The sequence below is a fragment of the Diorhabda carinulata genome, chromosome X (assembly GCF_026250575.1).
Source record: "Diorhabda carinulata isolate Delta chromosome X, icDioCari1.1, whole genome shotgun sequence".
NCBI classification, from domain to species: domain Eukaryota; kingdom Metazoa; phylum Arthropoda; class Insecta; order Coleoptera; family Chrysomelidae; genus Diorhabda; species Diorhabda carinulata.
In genome coordinates this window covers 41,656,396-41,680,321 of record NC_079472.1, presented here as the reverse complement: position 1 = coordinate 41,680,321, position 23,926 = coordinate 41,656,396, and the positions used below count along the sequence as shown (strand labels likewise).

General features: G+C 31.6%; 2 protein-coding genes across 2 annotated transcripts in view; one reads left to right on the top strand and one right to left on the bottom strand.

Annotated features, from left to right (window-relative positions):
- The window catches only part of LOC130901965 (protein couch potato), an 885,499-nt gene that overhangs the window by 117,896 nt on the left and 743,677 nt on the right, over nt 1-23,926 (top strand). The gene's annotated exons all lie outside the window — the stretch shown is intronic.
- Nucleotides 5,131-18,868, bottom strand: LOC130901964 (elongation of very long chain fatty acids protein 7-like). The gene is made up of 5 exons (XM_057813692.1): nt 18,787-18,868; nt 12,714-12,901; nt 10,758-10,877; nt 6,267-6,509; nt 5,131-5,489 (listed from the first exon to the last, which is right to left on the bottom strand). The coding sequence occupies exons 1-5, from the start codon at nt 18,845-18,847 to the stop codon at nt 5,316-5,318; spliced, it is 786 nt and encodes a 261-aa protein (XP_057669675.1). The 5' UTR covers nt 18,848-18,868; the 3' UTR covers nt 5,131-5,315.

Sequence of the window (23,926 nt, the reverse complement as noted above, 5' to 3'; positions counted from 1 at the left end):
TGACTTTATTCAATACAAAATATTCGAGAAAGCATATTTCAAAGAGATTGTTAGTAAGTGGCAGCCACATATTTTAGCAAACCTATCTTATCTCCACATGTCGATTAAGGGAGGTGTATATAAACTTCTGAGTAGATGGTGAAGCGATGTGACGAATATATTCGGTCTTCATTTCATAAATCCCTTTCGGATGAAGCTACTTTTCTGGTCTGTAAAGGCCCCATTGGTTATTGAAGCTTATAAGGAGTGTCCTCAGGAAATACATTTATGTAAAGGTACCAAGAAATATTTTGTTGAGAAAACCTTCAGCTAAATACTATTAAGACTGTATTACCATGAAATATTCGCAAAATGCCGTATTTGACAACATAGTAAAACTGAATAGTCATCACAGTCTCGACATCAACTCCATTAGATTAGTTTCTTTGGCCGGCTAATATTGCATATTTAAATATAAGAATTAAAATTAAATAATGTAACATCCTGTCTGATGCTATTCGGAATTCTATAAAAGTGCTTATACCATTTGGCAAAAGACTACGAGAAGAGGGTTGCGGATATTTTCTTCATCTGCTACTTTTGTCAATCTATCGATAAAAGTGTATTTGTAACTTTTTTGGTTTTGGAAAATTTTCCTCATTTCACAATAACCACATGAGCAAGGCAAAAAGGTTCCAAAGTCTAAATACGTCATACTTTACCATTTACTTTACCCAGGCGATGGTGGGTCAGGTCCTGGCTGGATAGAACAAGGGGGAAATATGTGTTAAGCTATAGAATCAGACGAGAAAACATAAAAAAGTTAGTTGGGAATGTATAAAGAGACATTTGGAAAACTCCAAAGAAAAATAAAATGTAATATCAGTAGATTAGTAGCACAAAATGAATGGAACAATCGGCTGAACTTCTGTGCATGCTTTTGGTCAAGAAATATTGCGTCTTTGCAACCGCAAAGGACATTATTGGAGAGGTAATTTGCAATAGTTGTAAGGTGCGATTACTAAGTAACGAGTCCAGCACTCCTACAGAAAAAGTACGCATGCGTCAAAGGTTACCGACTGTCAGCTGTTTTTCTGAAGCCTAATCATTTCACTACGATGTCTATCATGTCTGTAGACAAACCAGTGTATTTATGGCTTTGTTTGTATAGGAGCTTGTTTTTTATTTTGCCATAGAAATGTTCGACATAAAAAGACTGCGACTGGAACTATCATGAAATGAGTGTATAGCAAATAATAATTGTCGCATCCCTTTGGTTTTGATTAGCTTAAGAGTTTTCAAGATGGCTGAGAAGATGAAGAGAAAATATTTGCTGTAGAAAATACAGTACCTACCAGACGTAAGATAAAAACATGAACCGCGTTTTGCAAACTACTCAACTGAAATTGCACAATATTTATAGGCAATACTTCTTCTCCTATACAGTATCCAACTTCTGAACCTTATTTAAAAATGTCCTTATTATAATAATATACCCTAAGATGATATATACATAGTTTTTCTATTTATAACTTTTCTAGATGTGATTTCAAACTAGTTTTTCAATAACGTCATCAACTGAGACTTCACCAAAATACATAAGAATAATTTTACTGTGATCTGAGAAATTTAAAAAAGTATATAATGACAACCTCGCTTTTTTATGTTTCTTCATCAACATTGAATATATTTCATGATACTGCACATATTCCATTTCTCTCCATCCTTCTCCAGTTTCAAAGCAATCAGATTAATAAAGATCCTATCAAAAATTATAAATTTGAAATGAGAGCCAAGTTCAATTTATACGAATATGCCTTAGTTGTTGACTTCAACGACAAAAGAAGCATTTAAATGGATGCCAAGATTAATTGTCAGTTCTGAAATTTATTTATAACAACTCAACATATCAAAAGGTCTGATATGGATGGTTTTCAAATACGAATTATTATGTTTGATGGCTAGTTTCTCCAGCAAGCCAAATTTTTGGAATACTAAAATAAGAACTGACAACAAACAGGTTATATCCAATATATCCAAACCAGACCTCAGGCTATAATATATTATCCTAATTTAAAAGAAGTAATGATATTTTATGTTGTTGTAAATAAATTTCAAGACTGACCACTCACTTCTGTCGTTAAACTTAACAACCAAGGCACATGTCATAATATTGAATTTGGCTCTCATTTCACACTTATGTTTTTGATAGGATTTTATTACTTTTTGAAAATAATAGGTCAGATATCGAAAAACAATCGGACAGTAAGACGGCGCTCGGACTTATCAGCGCGGCTGCCACCTGCGTATTATTTAATTATTTATAAGTATAATGATATTACACTATAGATGTCCGCTAAATATTGTAACAATAATTAATACTTAATCCTGGTTAAAAAAGTAATAAATACGAAAGTCAACTATACTCTTAGTTATAAGTACTAAAACGAAAATATTTCGATTAAAAAAATCGAGTGTATTCAACTCGTTATATATTCACGTGAAGAACTTAAAATCCACATAAAGACCGGCTCTCATAGGTTTTCATTGTTGATTGCTGATTCTTACATTTTTTACAGTTATAGGCAATAAATTTAAGTTTAAGGGTTCCTAATACATAGAATCAATTGAGTGAAAAATTATTAGAAAATGATACAAATTTATCAGCTTCCGATATATTCCTTTGTATTCACCTAACTTTCTAGGATATCTGGAGCTGGGCTAGAGTTTTGATCTATAGGTCGGTCTGTGATGAAATGACGATTTTTAGATGTTAATATCTGAATAACCGTTGATGAAATTTGGAGCACATATGTATCGCGCAAGTCTCAATATATGAGCCAAATTTGACCCGTTTATGAGAAATAGTTTTGAGTTATGAGGGGGTCAAAAGTGACTCCAAATGGTTCGTGTAATATTACACACGGTGCTGCTCGCCATTTCTGTTACTTGAAGTTGGCTTGACACGCTACAGCGTAGTTCGGCTACTTATACTGAGACAAATAATTGAATAAAAAGCCCTGTATATTTTTTAAATCAGATGAACACAACTCAATTTATAAGCTTCAAAAGAAATGTATTATGGGATGTAAGTTGCCAAACGCTTTAGCTGAACCACGTTATCAAAATAACAGGGTGGTTCGCCAAGTCGAATATCAACAAGTACAAGGGTCCCTCAGAATGCTAAAGAAATGGTAGACTGATGAAGTTAAAACACCGTGATCGTTGCAGACGACACGTTGAAAAAATGGCATAAGATAGAATCAATCAAGCCAGGCAAAGTTTTTCATGTCTAAAGTAGCCTTTTCCTAACTCTGTGTCCTATTCAACGTCTCTTTGGCATTTTCGTACATTCTTAGATGTTGGAGATTCTCAAAAACGGTTCTTATTCCCATACCAGCAAAGAAATACTGAGCCTGAAACTTAACGCAACATATCGCTCATCAGAATTCTGAAAAACGTCTCCGAACATCTGATTAAGAACGGAATCTGTACCGAGAATAAATTTCGAAATTCCAATTCGGACTCAAGCCTAAATACTCAAGTCACAACGTCATCACTGCAACGCCTATGTTTCCATGGATATCCATAAAGCTTTCGATTAGGTCTAGCTTGTTGGACTCGCTAGAAAGTTTCTGACCATTCGATTATTATATCCGATGATAAAATTGGTATATTCTTTATCACTAATCGTTCCTCAAGTGTCAAAGTCAGTTATTACTTATCCTAACTATTCACCCTCATAATACACAATGATCCATACTATCCCCCTTTTATACATTATCATTCATAATAATACTCCAGCTCTTCGACTGGATAGAATACGGAGAAGAGAGAGTCTCATCAACAAACTCGGACGAAAATTGAGATGAAACGTACCATAATCGCTCGATCAAACTGCTACTACACCTTATTTAACCATCTTCTCAGAAGAGTCCATCCTCAAGTAATCACAATACGAGAGCTGTTTCAGTCCCTAACATTCTTGGCGTTTTTCAAATATTCTCAATTTTTTTTGTCAAGGTATCCTACTAATTCATCATATCAAACCTTTTAATTCGTCAATGTCCATGTTGAAAAATCGATTACAGTCGTTACAGGAGTTTCATGTAATATGATAAGGATCTTATTTTTGTACATTAGAAACATAGAAGTAGATGGTTTCAGGATTTTGTCCGGGTATTTTTCGATTTAACCCAGTGAGGAATGCCACAGTCAATTCTCAAGCCCAGGTAATTCAATTACGGAAAAATTTACTTAGAAAAATTGAAGGATAAGTATGTTTCGAGATAAAAGATGATGAATAAGTGAACTTGCAAAACTAACAAATACTGAGAAACAATTGGTCCCTATTAGAGCAGTTGAATTGACACTGGTTATCCCTCAATATCAATCCAATATTTTCTGTAATGAAGATATCTAAAAGTTTTATTTCAGCATGATTACAGAGGTTAAAAATATAATTTGCTCTCTCAGTGTCAGTGATACGTAAAATACGCTTAAGGGATATTTGTCAATAGCTATTAATCCAGCAGCTCACAAAATATATTGAAATAGCCCCATAATATGATAAATTAGGATCAAGTCTCAAGATTTAAGTAATATTGTATTTTTGATACAATATTACAATCAAGTGTAAATACGTACCTGTAGTACTTGGTATCTGAGAATTGGCCGTCGATCCATACTAGTGGGTATGCATATATTCAGAGTGAATGCATATAATTAGAATTTTGTCTATGAGAAGAAAAGGAGAGTCTGGAGCTCTGGAATCTTATTCTACTGCATCAACATTCAAAACCAAACTGTCTAAGACCGAAGTTGAAACTGAAATTTTTGATTCGGCAGAAAAACAATTTGTTGAGTATTAGATGGTTGCACTATTTCTAGTTGAAGTAGAAGGTTCAAATATTCATAATTTACGTAAGAGAAATGTGAGTCAGCAATACTACTTCACGGATTGTGATATAGTATGAGTATACAATTGTGAGCGTTATTATAGTCGCCTACTAATGTTCCCCAAAATTCCAGTTCAATTATTAGAGCCGTGATTAATAGTCTTCCTGTCTTCCTGATAGATGTTCATAAAATTTACAGCAAATTTGCCAAAGTTTTTTCCTAGAATTAGTGGTTTTGGAGAAAAATAAAATACCTATATCATTGTTTTTATTTTTAAATTCTATAACAAAAATCGAGAACTTTTATTCAAGAAATAATTTCAGTCGCTTAATATATTTCAACTTCCTCATCAAGATAAGACAAGAAAAGTGGACATTCATTAAATATTAGACACTTATTCTAAAATTGTATAATTAGAAATAAATTGTTGTATTTATCTATTTTGTTTTTTTGTTGTTGATGTAAGTTCTAATATAGAAGCGGATAAATAATATAACCATAAAAATATTGTTGAAAATCCATAAGTAGGCTACAAATGTATCTACCTTACCAACACAATTTGGTTTCAAAAGTGTTATGATGAAATATATCCACATAATATTCAGTTGAACCTAAAACAAATAAAAATTTTGTTAGATCTGAGGAAGAGCTTCACGAGTGTAACCACGTCAAGATTTGTAATTATTTCCCAAACGATGAATTTGAAATATTCGAAAGTTTGGAATATATTTAAGTTAGTACACTTTGGTGCCACATTTCCTCTACGAAAACGCTTATAATCTTTGTATTGGAATTGAGTTTTTGCCAGTTAGATTATGAGCGTTGTCGTAGTGGGAATGTGACAAAATTAAACACCAACTCTAATATACTCCGAGATTTCAAATACTTATCTATTCATTGTCTGAGAAATTAGCTAAGCATTGCGGCGTTTTAAATTTGGTTATTTTTTTGAAAACATACATGGTATCTGATTTTATCATTTGCTAGATTGTCATGACTTTAAAATGTATTTTCGTAATACATAATTATAAACTACATACTTTGGAAACTTTGTAAGCATTAAATGGCGCACAATTGAAGAAAAAAGATCTCAACTTTTCGCCCATTTCTTGCTACGACGAAAACTTGAGTAATGTGATAGGTATTGATTAAAATGATCAACACCTTTCATGTACTTTTTATAATCTACAGCGCATTTTCCTCTATTAGTTCATTAGTCTCCTAGGCTTATGTCGCCTACTCGCATTATGGCTTTCGATAATGTCATCTGAACGATCAGATACAATATTTTGATCAACTAGGGGCCTTTCTTTGTTTAAAGATTGCCACAAAATGTTTAAAAAGCAATTATACTTCTACTAAAAAACCATGGTGGTTTAATGACTTACTATTTGTATTAAAGTGATATTTTTCTTCAATATTAAGTTTTTTTTCCATTCAGGATCCAAAGACGTCAAGAGGTAATAAACAAACATAACTGTATGAACAAAACTATTCAGAAAAATAATAATGACAACAGAATCTCCCCAATAGTATCTATTTCCGCACCACGCTGCAAACAGTATTATACTATGATGGTATAAATGTAGAAAACTTATCTGCCTGTAGCTTTTTCTAAGTACAAAAAACACCTGAAAAATAAATATAATGAGATAAATTATTTTTTAATAATTTATATTGAAATTTATGAGGAAGGTTGGAATGTACAGGGTGGCCCCTTAAGAGAACAGGTCCATTCGGGCTTTCTACAAAATATTTTGCCGAATTTGCTTGCCAACGAAAACGTTTTTATCCAAGCGACGTATTTTCAGCATGATGGGGCATCCCCCTATTTTATGCTGGCACAGAGACAACATCTAATTGATGTATAAGGCAACAGGTGCCATTATGGTTGTTCTATGTTTGAATAAAAATGCGAAAAAATTTTCGCGTGTGTCGTTTTCATTGGTTATTCATGTAGTTTGAGAATCACATATTGTATTGAAAAAAATGTTATCAGGGTAAAATATTCAATACAAATCTATAACGCCGGTCCTGAAATTTATAAGTTACGCTATTACTAGTGAAATGCTTGATAGTAATGTACTGTATGATTAACAACTTTAAAAATACAATTAGCTTTGACAAAAATATAGCCAATTCAAATTTATGGTCAATTTCACAAATCACCCTCTGTCACTGTCACACAGTCTATTCAGAAAGTATGTTTTCAGTACAATAAGAAGTAGAAATGATAGGTGACAAAATATGTATTGTGCATATGTAATTAAAAAATTATTAGCTGCACTTAAACGTTCCTAAAAAGTGTGCTTGGGGACATTCGTTGGAAAACAGAAAATGACTTTGAAAATAAATTAGTGCAAGAAGCAAACAAAATTGTTTATCTCACCAGGGGGATGACTATTCGTGAGCTTAGTGAAGAACTTTAAATTTCATTCAGGTTCAGATGAAGCATTTAAACATATGATTTGCAAATGCGACTAGTTCAAAATGATATGCAATAGAGGAAAAAACCATAATAATTCATTATAGAAACAAGAATATATAGACCAGTGCCGATCAGTCTTGAAACCAAAAAAAATAATAGTAGGATATGAAACACATTGGGAAAGGAGCAGAATATGATAAAAATAAAAGGACAAATAATTTACGGGTGATCTAAGGTCGGTAAAGAAAAAGGGGTGAGTTTTTAAGGGTAAAAAATAGTTTATCTTATAGAAAATAGTCTTATAGAAAAAAGGTCAAATAGCTAAATTGTAGGTAATAAGAAGATTACATCTTTGGTATTCACACTAATTTCACATAACCAAAAAATTCATGTGAAAAATTCAAAAAACCAAGTTTTTCCTTTATAATTTTAATCTTCTACAAAAAATATTTTTTGACGAAATTTTGAGGAAAGTTACCTTTTTATGTACCACTGTAATTTATTTGATTTGAAATGTGTATTTTTTCACGTTAATCTGAAATAATATCGAAAAAGTACCCTCAATTTCGAACAGAAATTCTTCCGTCACAAAATCTGCTTTTTTAAAAAGTTGGTGGGATTTTTGTTCGCTGGAATCTCTACTTCTTGTTGTTGTAAAAAATATTACCATCACTATGGTATATTTTCTCAGAAATGACAAAAAATAAGAAAAAAACACTCAAATTCGAAATTTTCTTTTAATCATTAGGTACAACAATTTTTAGTTATTCATAAAATTTTTTCATTCTCATTAAATTAAAAACGTAAAATTTCTTGCTCCATTGATAAATATAAGTGATTGAAATGTAAAATTTTAATCAATATCTAAAAATTATACATAATGGAATTTTGGGATGCGAATTATTTTTTGTCATTTCTGAGAAAATATACTATAGTGATGGTACTATTTTTTCACACCATCAAAAAGGATTTCAAGGAATAAAAATTTCACCAAATTTTTGAAGAAGCGGACGGAAGAATTTTCGTTCGAAAATTAGGGTGCTTTTACGATGTCAAAATAACGTGAATAAATGAATATTTCAATTCAAATAAATTACAGTATATTTGGGACTTAGCAAAAGTTATCTTCAAATTTCGTATAAAAAATTTTTGTTCGTAAAAAAAAATTAAAAGCCAAAAAAAATCTTCTCATTACTTATAACTTTCCTATTTGACTTTATTCCATAGGACTGTTTTTTACCCTTAAAAACTCACCCCCTTTCATTTCCTGACCTGAGATCGTTCATAAACTATGTTCCCTTTTATTTTTATCATAATCTTCTCCTTTTCCAATAGGTTTCTTACTACTATCTATATTTTTCCCTCTATATTTATATAGATATAGATTCGATAAAATCCAGGAGCTGAAATACCTGGGAGTGACAATCACAAACTAAATAGGTTAAACCTGGAAAATCGACAAAAGACTGGAGAGAAGGAACAAAACGATTGGAGTCCTAGGAGGACTATTAAGATCAAGGTAGTTATAAAACCAACGAAGAGCAAACGTAGAGATCAAAGTACTAAATGGAAAAGCTGAGAAAAAATGCAGAGAAGCATGTCGAGAAGATTTAGAAAGAATAGGAATAGAGAACTGGCGTGAAGCAGCCATGAACAAAAATAGATGGAGGAAAGCAGTAGAGCGACTCCAAGCCGTGGACCTGTTGAGCTGTTATATATAATATATTAAAAACTTTTACCATGGTCTAATAAGGATGTGGGGATAAAAAATTTGTACATTTTCAGAAAGCTTAGCAATCGAAGTAGGCGTTGAATGAGAATGTTATTGTTTCTCGCAATTTGTGAGTTTTCATATCTCCCAAATAAAAACATTACAAAAATTGTAGTCAGTTTGCGGAAATTGGGCAAAAAATTAAAAATCGTTAAGAAATATACGGAGCAAAATTCTAACATAACAGAGTGTAGTTCAACAATAAAAAAATCTGCACTCAAATATTCTAGCAAGCAATGAAGGGAACAAAAATCGAAACTTAGAAGTTTCAATGACAACGAGTTTTCGCTCGTTCAAGGTTTGGAAATCATTATAGAGGACGAGTTAACCATCGATTAATAAGACTCATTATTGTCGGAAACGCGAGATAGTAAATTCAGAAGTATCTGGCAAAACACACAAAAAGTTCAAATGGAAAATATTGGTATGGTTGGCCATTGTCATTCTTCAGTTATTTTGCTGCAAATTTTACAACTGCCAAAATATATAAAAAGAAGTGCTTTAAATCTGGATAAACGCAGTTCATTGAGAAAAAATATCCTAAAGGAAGTTTTGTGTTTTGTCAGATAAGTAAACTACTAAATATGCAAAGAACATTGTTAGAGCTTTTGCTGAGTTGAATATTCCGTTCATTGAGAAGTTTAAGAATGATCCTAATGTGCTCCAACTGATGCCAAGTTTTTGACGAAATGTAGAACGAATTATTTTGATAGTATGGAAGCAACTTCACATGAAGTATCTATTTATTATAATTTGATGCATTATTTGAAAAATAAAAATTAGGAAAGCGAGATGACTAAGTGCTGAAACTGTTATATAAAATGTGTGTAATTATATTATAGTAATTATTCTTTCATAGAATGAAGTGCAAATAATTAATTTTAAAGAAATAATTTGTACGAATTTTTAAACTTCACACACTTATTTGATATGGGCAATTGTCTTAAAATCATTAGAGAAACACCAAATACCTAACCAAATCTGAGAAAAAGGAACAAATACAATGAGAAAATGGCAAGATACTGAGATATTGTATGAAATTGGAACTGGGAAAATAACAGTTGTGATATAAAATGCACAAGTAAGAAAGCACCGCAAATAAGTGTATAATGGACAGAGGAATAACACAATGGACCAAGCTAATTATTATTTATTTTTTTTGGACAAGATAGTTAAGAGCATAAAAACATCAGAATAAAACGCTTTATATAGAGAAATTGAGCCTGTGGAAATAAATATTGAATGAAATAATTTTAAAATTGAAAACAGTAGACAAAAATATGGATGACAAGGCAAGTGACAAAAAATATCTACCATAAATAGATCAATCAATGGAACAGAAAAGTATAGGATATGATTGTAGAATTGGGACTATAGTATCAATCATAGGATGAGCTGAAAATTCAGAATTTGAAATAAAAACAAAAAAAAGACTGACGAATAATGTGAAGATACAAAAGAGAAACTGGGAGTGGGAAGTGGAAATGAAAAAACAGCAATATATGGACATTGGAATTAATGAATGTATCGGCAACTACTGAATTATTCTTCTCCGTGAAATCTATTTGTTTTTGGTCAAGTATAGTTCAATGTTATGAATGTAACCGGTGATAAATTATTTATATCAAGGTGGACTCGTTAATTCTTTCTCTATTATAACAAAATTGCAAAAATACTTACAGTCTCAACGCAATCTAATATTTTAAGGTATAAATATTCTCTTTTCAACTTTAGTAATACTCTATCTTCGGTAGTTTGGATGCATATCACATCTGGAGATCCTAGATATACTATAATGGTCTAAAAAATATTGATAATGATAAATAAACATTCGACAAGACTGGCCAATGTATATATATATATATATATATATATATATATATATATATATATATATATATATATATATATATATATATATAACATTGGCCAGTCTTCGTACGAGCACTGTAGTATTTAATAGATATCGCAAATAATTTTCTTGTGATATCCGTCAGTGAGAATTTTTTGGTGTCGGTATCACAAAATACAATTATATCTAATCCAAAAATTTCAATGATGAACTAAATGTGTCAAATATATTAACAAATGATCAGGAATTTTATCAGCTTTTAAGCTAGTCAATTCCAGGATTTGAACTGAGGCTGAGCCAGTAGGATTATGCTGATTGTTTTTGCTTCTGTCACGGTTTCTTATTACTTTCGGTTCCATTCTTATAAGAGCATTATTCTATACCCCAGTAAGTTTGTTAGAATGCCTCTGTGAGTTGTAGCCTAGACTAAAGCTACGGTTTTATTATTGTCTGTCCTCATGACGTATAGAAGGCTTTTGACAGGGTATGGCATGCCAACCTTCTTAATTAATTAAAAGTACAATTTCTCGTCCTTACTTAACAACTGTAGCTTTTTCAAAGACTGACCATCGAAATCGATATCCATGGACATATCTCAGAAAGATTTGTCAACACTAGTATTTTCAGTGATACATCTTGTCCTATACATCAACGAACTACTCGAAAAAACTACAAACCTGATCTATAGCATAGCTGAAGATAGCACATCATCAATACTGATTCTGGGGTGGGGTGGAAGCAATCTGATTAAATTCAATGAGGCAAAGACTCAGGCTGCTATTTATCACTATCACCGCAAATTCGCTTGTTGGGTGTTGAGGTTATAAGCAAAATGTCACGCGGCCGATTTAGCTAAGGCAGCTCTACAATAATTTGGAGTATTGCTCATACATTTGGACCTCGCCTCCCGAGCATAACAAGGAGCAGTATTTGCAAAAACTACTTGACGTGGCTTATGAGCACTGAGTTCGTCTGCAGAAGCTCAGATCGTCAATTTATCGTGACTCCTCTCTTTGCATAAGTATACGTCTATCTCGATTATTTTAATTTTCAGAAGATCAAGATCAATATCCAATAATAGGTATCTTCATTTGGTAGGTACCACTCGAACTACTCGAGTTTAATGGTATTCACCCTCTTGTGCTTGATTTTTACATAAAAAAGGATGGAGTCGGTGATATAGAGCTCGTTGCTTCAATGGTTAGTCCACTAGCATAATGAAGCACTTTGCTGCATCTCTAATAGCTTCTTCTTGACATTACAAATGTGTATAAATTAGGAGACTAAAAATCAACCACAGTTGTTGAAATTTGTATTGACGATAACACAATTAACACAAATAACAAACTAGAATAAAAAAAATTAATTGAAAACCACTAAGTAAGAATATTTGTACTATCCAATGTGTTAATAATATTCCAAGTACAACTGCTGCAGGCAGTACTATTTATAATATAGCTGGTAAAAAAGCTTTTGATAACAGCAGAAAAAGTTTAATTTTCCATTCACGAGTAGTGACTATTACTCCTTCATTGAATCATGTACTATTATATTCAAATGGCATTGAATTAACATAAATTTGACTTGAAATGCATACACTATAATAATTATAAACATCGTAAAATAAAAATATGTATGCACGTGGAATAATCGAGTAATGTTCACATTCATAACCAATACCTCATATTTATTAATTATGTTCCATATGCAAACCAATGCGGAAGATGAATTTATTCAAAACTTGTATACATCGACTATTGTTTTAATAAATTAATATAACTTACCTGATAAAATATGTACAAATTTAAAATGATTTGAATAGAATTGTAAAAAATTAAAACATTCTTTAAGTTGAAAGGTTGTCTGTTTTTCATCAAGGCTGGTCCAATATATTTGACAATGGCGAAGTATGCCGGTATAAATGTACATAAGAAGGTGAATGTACAACAAAACAAGTCTTCATTGTTTGGATCTATAATAAAAGTAAAGAGGTTAGTTTTTATCGAATAATAAACGCAACTACTTATGACTAGGCACAAGTGTTAACAAGCTGAAATAAAATGACAATAAAAGTACATATTGATAAAATTATCACAAAATGAACGATCAACATTAGGTTCATAAACTCAAAAGTGTGAAATCTCTAAATCTCAATCCAAGATTTAACTTTCATATGACTAGACTAATTTTAGCGTAATGTATACGAGGGTTGCTACTTAAGTTTTGACATAGACATTTTTCTATAGCCGAAGGACATGGTCCATATTTAGCCATGAGTTATAGTGTTAAATATATCAAAGGTGTCCCAAGTGTACCGTATCTAACCAACCCAAAATCAGCACACATGTTGTTATTTCACACCCAGAGATCGTTCAGGCAAGGCAAGTTAGGCCACGGTATAGATGGGGACCGGTTTCTTAAATTGACTGACAGAGGAGACGAAATTAGCTAGATTACAATTTCAAATTTCACTCTCTAATGAGATGTAATAGAATGTTAAAAATAGTGAGCTTATTCAATGTTAGTGAACTTTTTAAGTTAGATATTATATTTAAGTTAGATAGTTAGAGGTAAGATATAAATTTTTATCACATTCTCATACATTTCTTCTTAGGCTGCATGTGTTTATTACATTCAAAAAAATGTGTTACAAATCGCATATACGCTTAGAACTTCTTACAAGTTTGAACCTACTACATTTAATTTATAAAGATGTGCTGGATGACATGAATGTCCAAACGTGAATTTCCTTATAGGGACTATGCTACTTCGAGGTAAATGATGGTGTCTATGCAAGCATTGACTGGGAATGGTTATTTTGTTATTCATTGGCTCCCTGCTTCTAATGGCTTCTTAAGCTAGTTTGTCAACATGTCCGTTGTGACTGAGTCTAATACGTGCTTTTATCAACAAAAACTTCATATCATATTCTTTCATGCATCTCATTGATTTTCAGTCTCATTTTTAGAAAAGTTGACTAATATTTGGTTATTATGATGGATTTTTTATAACCATATATAACATATAAAAACAAATCATGGGGTGTCAAACAAGAACCATACGGCGGATAATCCATCAATTCAATATTTCGACTGTTTGAAAACAATTTTGTTTGAACTAATGTGTGAGAGCTCACGTTGTCTTGTTGGATGAAACATTTGGGATTGGTTTTCCTGATATTTTCGAACTCTCCTGGCAACCAAATAATGGTGTAACATTTAGAAATGACCGCTCTACGTTACTCTAAAAGAACAATAACGATGTGCCTAGTTATTCTGGGTTCATATACATAGATCCATAATAGTTGACTGTCATTTAGATAGATGTCTTTCGAAACACCGCGACTTTTTTTGAGCGATTGTCAAATTATGCGGTATCCAAATATTTATGACAGTCAAATATCCATGCCATGTTGAATGTATGCATTTGAAACTAATCCCTAAGTATGCCTCAATCTCACGGTCTATCACATGATAATCTTGTCATATCAGTTTACGCACAGCATTGATGTTTTCTGGCACAACAGCCGATGACTGGAAGACTTTCATGAAATTCATCTAGTTGCGAAGTGTGACTATGATTGAATTCGGAAAACCATTGAGATACGGTGGCTCTAGATGGTGCTTCATCATTAAAGGACGGGGCGGGTAATCGACATACAGCTGTTAGTTTAATCCAATTCGAAAGTCATAGAAAACCATCGTACCAAAAAGATTCGCGATTTAACTCGCAAATTTTTTATTCAGATGAATGTTGTGGGATTGGGAATTTAGTACAATAAATTTAAATATTTCAATAGCCACTCGAAAGGTGAAAAGTGTTTTTAATCCTTTAGAGAATATTCCTTCACATATAGGAGTAAAGATGCAGTTGGAAAACATTTCGATTTAGCTGTAAGAAATAATTGTATGAGATATTACCCATAGATAGAAACAGAAACAGACTACCTCCTATAATTCAGGAGATTGGTAACAAATTTATCACGATATGAATTGATAACGGGTTTGTTGTAATACACTTGATATTTTAACATATGTTATACGACCATTCGATGGTAAATTTTCTCTTTTTCTCTTTGTGTGACAGAAAATGATGCTCAATTTGAAAACTTGAAATTATGTTTCGAATATTTGCCAGGAATTAATATCGAGCGCTTTTAGATGATCGAAATACTTGTTTTACTAAAAGATTGATAATCTTTGATTAAGAGATGCTTAAATTTGACCAAAGAGAACTAAAGAATTATACCAATATATTATATTTTCAAAGTATAATAAAATTATTATTGTTGAAACGTGATAAAACACTTTTAATTCAATGTTGGACGTATTTCCGATAAAAAATGTTTTTTATCAATCCTTTAGATGCAACTCTGCCGGTGTAACGGTGTTGGAAATGTTCTCCATCTTGTACGTGGCCGGCTCATAGGAGATGGTAGAACCCATCTATCCAATTTAGGGAAGCCTCAACTGATATGTTATTCATTCCACTTTTATTCAATTTCATATCTTCGTCTAGGACTTGAGGCTGGATAATACTAAATAAATCATCCACTGTACCATGCTCTCCAAATTTGACTATGATAAATCCCAAGGAAATGTAATTTCTCATATATTTCCATTGTATGAATCACACATTCCTGTTTTACTACATTTGTAGTCTATACCCACCTTTCGTTATTTCATAATCCGAGTCTGAAGATAACATTTACAATAACTTTAAAAACAATAAAGATTTCTTTTTTGAACCACATGTGTTCAAAATTTGCTTAGAATCTATATTTTATTTTTTAAAAATATAAATTAGAACGGATGTTGACTTTAGATTACGAATTGAAGATAGCAAACTAATGCTAGGTAGGGTATTTGCCGTTACTACCAAAAAATATTTGTTTTTGCTTTTTAAGAAATTTCATCTCGTATTCCATGAAATCATGAAGTGAAATGAAATCTCTAAAAAATATTATTACAGAGAAGAGTTTTAAGTAAATTTTAAGAAAGAGTTGAATGAGCATATTAGCTTTGGCATTCGAAGCAAAAGCAGATGACAAGAAGAACGCTTCGGACAACCTACATCAGCTTCTACAAACTCCTTACTTATCAACAAATGACATGAATGATCATCAGGAGACTCAACGTATTTCATGTGGCCAGAATGTCAGGTGCCGATGAAATAGCGTCTTGCATTTTTGCTTTTCTAAATAGTATTCTTGCAGAATATCATATCATAGCGTCAAGCAAATTGCGCTTTATTCGAACACATGTGGAGTCTAGAACAAAAATTCCTTTTTTTGTGTAATCTTTTGTTGTTAATTGGACCAATCCTATTACATCAAAAAACCAAATCAGTATCCAAGTTATTTCAAATACACCCTACACCTAATATATCAAAGACGATATGGAACTACTTTGTCGGCACAATAAATGTACTGAGGCAGCCTGTTGTCTAAACTATTTATACAAATGATGTTTTAAAATATGATAATTTCACTTTGATAACAATATAAACTGGATTGAAAAATAATTTTTCCGTCCGAGAATAGACTCATCCCTATCTAAGACACATGCATTGCCTAGGAAACCGATCAATGTCACAGTTTTTACAGAAGATGTAATTCAATAACTATTGCGACATATGGCTAGAAAAGTAGTAGGTATTTCTTGTATATGTGAATGTTTAAAATACCTCTAACCTTCATTGTAAGATATGTTCCCTTTCCTCTGGAACATAAATGTCAATAGTGCATGAACTATCTAATACAATAGGTTGGAATATGAAATAAATTGCACTGCCACTACTCTAGAAGAAATTTCTTGGGTAATATTATGCTTATTGAGATAGGAAACTATTATCGGCGAACGTATCCTTTCCGGGATACAGGGTGTTGAAGTTTTAATAATAAACTTCAAATCGTGTGATCGATTGTTATTGAAACCCCAGAAGTACTGGTAATAAATATTGTAAAAATGTCAAATAAATTTCTCCGTTCAATTTTTGAGGAAACATGTATGGTCCCATTATGTAATCATCTACTATTCCAGCCCATACATTTACAGAAACTTTTTGCTAATATGCATGACTCGGGATTTGAACATGCCACTTCTAGTAAACGTTGCCGCATAGATAAATAATATTAAATTACCAAAATCATCATTTCCCATATGTTGTTTAAAGTACAATTAGAAAATATCATGCGAGGCGCAAAATCTGTTGTTAAAACATCTTGTACCTTTATGAATTCATAAGGATGCAATAACTGTTCATTCGCAACTATCCATACAGAGTACTTATTTGTATTTAAACTTTGACTGAGGGATCTGATACATGAAGATGGTTGGTTCTCTATTTTATTCCAAAATGAGCTGTACGGGTATTTCGAGATCATCCGGTGTTATTCCTTCCGATATTTAAACTTCCTGATTCTCTTAATCTCCTATCAATACTGGCAAAAATGGAATGAGTAGGATGATGTCTATGAGTAAACTTTTCTCTATATAGTCTTTGCGGATATAAGCTTCCTATCCCAATAGGCATAATGTGACCCAAGAAATATCTCCTAGAGTGGTGGCAGTCGAAGTTGGGGACACCCTGCAGATGTATAGAGCATTCTCCGTTTCTGTGATATTTCGTGTAAATTTCCGTCTTTTACGGAAATAATAACATATTTTTATATTTATCTATAAATGGATTTCTACTAATATCTTTTGATCATCCCTTGAATCACTATTCGTTGAACAGATTTTTGGTTCAAGTAGAATTTCCGTAAGTCATAATACTTACACTTTTAAATACATTTATATCTGCCAGAAAAAATGCAAAAAATGAACATAGAATAAAAATATATTCTAGAAAAATGTTCGTTATTCTAAAAATTTGAAAAATTCCCACATTAACATTATAAATCGAATTAATTATTGATTAGTGGAGAAACACAAACCGAAATACAGGAGTGTATCACGCAAATAGCCCGATGCCCTCTTGACTGATTTACGTCTTATAATGTTCTAATAATGTGTCAATATGAATAACACACGAGGAAAATACAACTATGGTGTATCGTTTATAATTTCTGCTAGTTACTGTCTCTATTCAAAAGTATCGTCAACAGTGCCCAGATCATAGACATCCTAATAAAAACATGATTATCACGGTTTTGAACAAATTTTTCGAAAATTTCGAGTTTCCTAGTGCTAGGAAGACAACTAATTGAGCTACTCAACAAGGTTTTTAATTAGAAGAAAACAACCTGACTTTAGGAAAAGATGTAACGACCATTTCGCGAATAATTGTTAGGTAATGGTTCTTTTCCAGAAAGTGAAATATCTACAATTGGAAGATTATACTAAACGTATGGAGTTTTGTTGACGTATAGATAAATAATAATTTTCTAATTTTACATTACAAAGATTAAGGAAACCTTCCTACCCAAAGTTTGAAGTATTTTTCAACGTAAGTTCTCTGTGAACATGTGCTTTGTAGAATTGCGAAATAGATCAATTAGGAGAGCAATTGACGCTCTTTGTGAATGAAGCAGAAAATCTGCAGAAGTCAATGGCGGAATTTTTAAAATTTATTAATAGATTGATCTGATTATGAAAATATCTAAATATGACATTTTATTACCACCCTTATCTAGTGAACGAATGAAAATCGAATAAAATCATTATTTTTTTTACATAATTCTGTGTGTAATGCACTCCTTCATTTTGATGTATTCCTCTCCTCTCTTTCTGTAAAATACTGAATATATGAATATGAATTTATGTATAGAAAAATCAAATTCACTTCTCCTCTCTTTTTGAAAAATACTGAATATATGAATATGAATTTATGTATAGAAAAATCAAATTCATTTACCTCTATGATCCTCGAAAGTTGTTTGAAAAAAATTATATAGTCTCTTCAGTGCAACTGCCATGGTTGAGGTTTGGTTGTAAAACGAATACTGTTGTTCTGGAAATCTCTCTTATGAAGTAGATGATTAAATCGTCATCTATTGTCTGTCTGTTGCTTATGAAATATTCTAAAAATTAACATAGTATGAATGAAAAGTAGTAATATAATTAAAAATGCGACATGTTATGTGTTACAATATCTATCTGTTTATTAGTTTAAAAACTTTAACAAAGTTTGTCAAAAACTTGGTTTATATTGAAATTTCTTAACTTGTCTATCACTCCCGATTATTCTAGGTATGAATCTTAATTTTGTTTTTTGAATGAAAATCCTATTTTCATTCAGTTGATTCATTATGTCAGATTTTCAACTTTTAAAACCGTCAAATAGGGTATTCAGAAATTATCGCCAAAGATTGCTATTCCTATGATTATGTAAATCACTTTAAGGTTACATCAGTTTTTACCAACATCAGTGTATGTTATTTCTTAATTCTTTAGTTCCGTGTCCAAGTTGAAAGAAAATTATATTTTATTTTCATACAAGTTAAGCTATATTTGGATGAGATAAGAAAAATATAAAAATTAGTAAACTACTCTCTTTATTTTATGGAGGAGTTACCTGCAGATGACACTGGATATTATAATAAACTTAAGAGTCTAAAGGATACACGCAAATTTTTCCACTTTGAGTTAGGAATAAAGCATCAGTTTTATAATTATTTTTATTACATATAACCAATTATGAAACAATATAACAATTATCTATTGTGAAAGCTGTAACAATGCATTAGATGCAAACCGATATTGCATTTGTCACACATTTTTCCATTCTTATCTGCTCAGGTACTCCACAAGCATAATTACGGGACACAGACTGTTACACAAACTGAGAAAACTACTAATACCCTCAACACTGTCGTTGAAGCGGTGTACCCCAGCAATGTATTTATTGTACATATTGATGACGGCTGGGCAATCGACCTGAATTTTTGCTCGTATATTACCGACAAATCCAACCAGATCCATTATTATGATAGGATCATAATTTCTTTTGAAGTTTATTGACTTAGTTTACCTCTTTTTGCTGCTTTATTTTTCATATCCTTCGAGTGTGGCAAATGGCAATTTTCTAAACGGTTTTCTTGAATAGTACCACCAATATTCTGCTCTCGCAAATATTTGAGAAGAGGCAAACCGGTAAAAAAATTATCGAAGTGTAAGTTAACGGTGCTAATTCTTGTGATAATCTTGAATGGAGTTTTAAAATAACAGCAGCTCCTAGAACCAAGTCGGACTACATCCTGCGTCTTGGACCGAACGCACCTTAATATGGCCCACTAGTTACTAAATATTCATGACGCCTAGCAGCTGACAAGAGCTCGTAACCGAATCTAACAGTGCCTCCGAAGTATAGTACTATAGCTTCGTCCATGGAAATATGTGAAGAAATTAGCATTGAAATTCACATTCACTTATTTGATACATTCTCGGACATTGATCTTTTCACTTCCATCACAAGTTACATTCAGAGTGTGATTTCTCTGTAAATCGTACAAATTGCTTATGTCAACTATGAAGTTGACTATTTCTATAGAGCAATTTGAAACACGGGAATTCTTGTCTCTGTATTGAAGAGAGTAGACTTTGATATAACATCAATTTGTCAAAATTTTTTGAGGGATGTGAAATTATTTTTGCCATACCCTGATAGACCTGACATACGACATTTGATGACTCACGCTAGATACCTGAGAAGTATGAAACTATTAAAGCGGGCGTGCAGTAATTAGATACTTGAGTTTAAAAGAGTTGAAACCTACTCAAATCCACAAAGATGAGTTGATTACATTACGAGAATCTGCAGTACTAAATACACGTGAAGCCCTCACAACCCTCCTAAACAATATCTTCTGCTTCAAGTTTGACACGTGACTTTTAGACAAATAATCTAAGATTGTGGCCTCTTATCCCATATTGTAAATCACTCACTGCCGGAATAATCATGGAAAAATTGTCTCCATATTCTGCATTCTGTTTCATACATAATGGCATGGGATCCATGAGTGGACAGTTATAAATTTTTTTTGTTTTAAAAGACGACTGCAAATTTCTTTTCCAGTTCACTAATTAACATTTGTGTTAACGAATATAAATAGATCACTTAGATTTTAATTTTTCGAACAACAGCCACAATTTCCAATTTTGCCCTCAAGCTTCATGTTGAACATGAACAATCTTGTAAAAATTTTCTGTATCTTGTCTATACTGTGTTAAAAGATGACTGCAAATTTGCTCACGTGCTTTCATTAACATTTATGGAAACCAATATGGCTATAATACCAATGCAACAGCTTAAATAGGTCATTTAGGTTTTAAAGTGTAGGAGAAATAACCCGTTTATTCAGTTAAATAAGGTTCATTTTGCTCCTATTCTCAAAGAAGCTGTGGCAAGTCTAAAAACCACTTCTATTTCAAATGGCTTTGAAGCTTATGGTTTGTGTCCGTGGGATGTGAATAGAATAGATTTTTCTGAGTGTCTCGGCAAATCAACTAATATTAAACAACCTATTCAACAAAATGTTGAGGGCTGTTCTAGCGTCATAAAAAAATTTATCTGAAGATGGAACATCTCAAGAGCAAGGTCCTCCAAAAAACAATAAAATCGTAAAGAAAGGGTTATGTTATATATACTGTTCCAATTCTACAATTTCCAATTTTGCCATCAAATGTGAAAAGTGTATTCGAATTTACCATTACCGATGCCTTAAAAAACACAATCTATATGTAAAGCATTTTCTATGCAAATCATGTCAATCCAATAAGCTTTAATTAATAAAAAAATTATATCCACAACTCCAGTTATTTTTTGTTATATTTGAGTGTACATTGTTATCCACAGTTCAAAAATTTCAAATTTGGGATACCAATAACTGGCTCCTCAAGGTGCCAATATTGTATAAATATGTGCCAATGACTACAGTGATAGCTATGCCAATGACTAGCGTTAGGTGCCAATAACTCCTGAATCTTACATGTTTGTACAAAAAAAAATTTTGTTAAACGTGTCATGACAATATTTTTATGATGTAAACATTTAGATAAAGCTCTAAGTTTCTTGAATATAAATAAAAAAAGTCAATATAACAAAATATTCCATAGTCAAGAAATTTGAATTTCATTTTGCGCCTATGCTTAAGGTGCCAATGACTAGGTACCTTACCCAAATATAATAAAATTCATCACAGATACCTGAAATGCGATAGAAAATACAAACAAACAACGTTGGGATATATTTTAGATGTGAACAAAATATGTTACTCGAAGCGAGCTTCTCAAAAAATTATTGTAATTAAATTTCCAAAAAAAGTAATTATTTTTACCGATATACATGACTCAGCTTATCATGTGAATTATAAAGGTCACAATATTATTAATTTGTTGAATGAATTCAACAAAATCCAAGTCAAATTTTGGTTTTTATTCGAAACAAAAATTAACGTACAATACAGTTACTGAATTATTAGAAAACTATTAATTTTAACCACGGAAAAGTAAAATTATGATGCTCACACAATAAGATTAATGCCAAAATTTTATTTGCATTACATAATATTTTAATCATATTTTACTCATATATATTACATATTTTTCTAAGAACTGAGTAATGACTAAGATATTTATGTATATATAAGTGTAACTAACACACATTTATGTATTTCTTTTATGCATTATTGTATTACAAAATTAATTGATCAGACATTGAAATAATCAATGATTGAGAAGTTAGATTGATTTTTGGAATATGATATATTATATAGAATATATAATATCAGTCTTTGAAGTTATAGAATAAAAATTGTTCGTATGAAAAATCACATTTTATTTACCAAATATAATCTCAACATTAAGAAAATTTGTACACGGACTTATTACAAATATTATTACACTATTTATGAAAAACATGAAGAAAAATGATTTATACAATTAATTTAGTCAATTCTATATTAGCGATTTTCCAAAAACTCATGGAAATTAGTTTCTAAAAAATCATAATTATTTTTCTACAATGTAATGTATTATTTTCTATAATAATTTTAATGAACTATTACTACATCCGGATACTACATCCGATCTATTATAATCTAAATATTGAAACACCAACTTCATACTATTACTTTACGAATAGATGTTGACACAATTAATGTTCCTGACAATAACATTTCAAACGGGAACAAAGCTGCTACTATGTCACTTGTAAATAAATTAAAGGAGTGGATTCAAGATTATTGAGTTAATATGTTTAATAAATATAAAGGAAAAAAAATGAATGATATTCGTGTGACGTGATTTATGGATGACCCCAAATATGGTAAAGTGATAAAAGATAATTATTCTTACGAGTTTTGCTCGAAAAAGAAAGATCAGTTGTTTTGTTATGGCTAAAATGAATTTTGAAATTTGTGTATATATTGGACGAATATACGCCTAACCAAATCCAAAGATATTTTTTAGATAGCTATAGCTTAATTAGCAGATTAGGCAATAAACAGATTCGACAACAAGAGATATCTTATTTGAAAATACTGTGACATTATATCAAAAATTTTTAACGAATAGCTTTATTACCAATGATAAACTTTAATGTCTGCGATAGTTAAAGTTGTACATAAAAATGGTTGATGTATTCCCTTGCTTCCAAAGTGTTTGGTTGTGAGCCTGTGCACTCCTTTTTCAATTCTGTCTGCGGTTTTAGATGCGTTTGTATACTATTCAATAGAATTTTTGTTCATTTCTTGTATGGTGTTATGAATTCATTTATTTCTACAGCTTTCTATGGAGGTACATTTTTTCTCATGTCCTAGGTTTGGTGATTATTTAGGGAAGGTTTTCTTTGGTAATTCCGTCTCTGAACATTCTGATGATGGCTCTGTCACGCTCTCGAGTATTGCGTGGAGAGTTGGGATATTTATAATAACTTGGCTACTTATTTTGCCACGAATAACGATTGTATGATTGTTAAAACCGCGGAATGAACCAGTTGAACAGACAGATGAACATAGAATGACATATTCGTGGGGCAATAGCAAGCAGATTTTATG

What these genes read in the sequence shown, in the direction of transcription:
- LOC130901964 (XM_057813692.1), bottom strand. Translation starts at nt 18,847, where the DNA reads ATGGCAGTTGCACTGAAGAGACTATATAATTTTTTTCAAACAACTTTC. An exon ending in TATTAGATTGCGTTGAGACT is followed by an intron (nt 6,510 to 10,757) that starts GTAAGTATTTTT and finishes TTTATTTTTCAG; the next exon opens with GTGTTTTTTGTACTTAGAAA. An exon ending in ATATCACTTTAATACAAATA is followed by an intron (nt 5,490 to 6,266) that starts GTAAGTCATTAA and finishes TATTTGTTTTAG; the next exon opens with GTTCAACTGAATATTATGTG.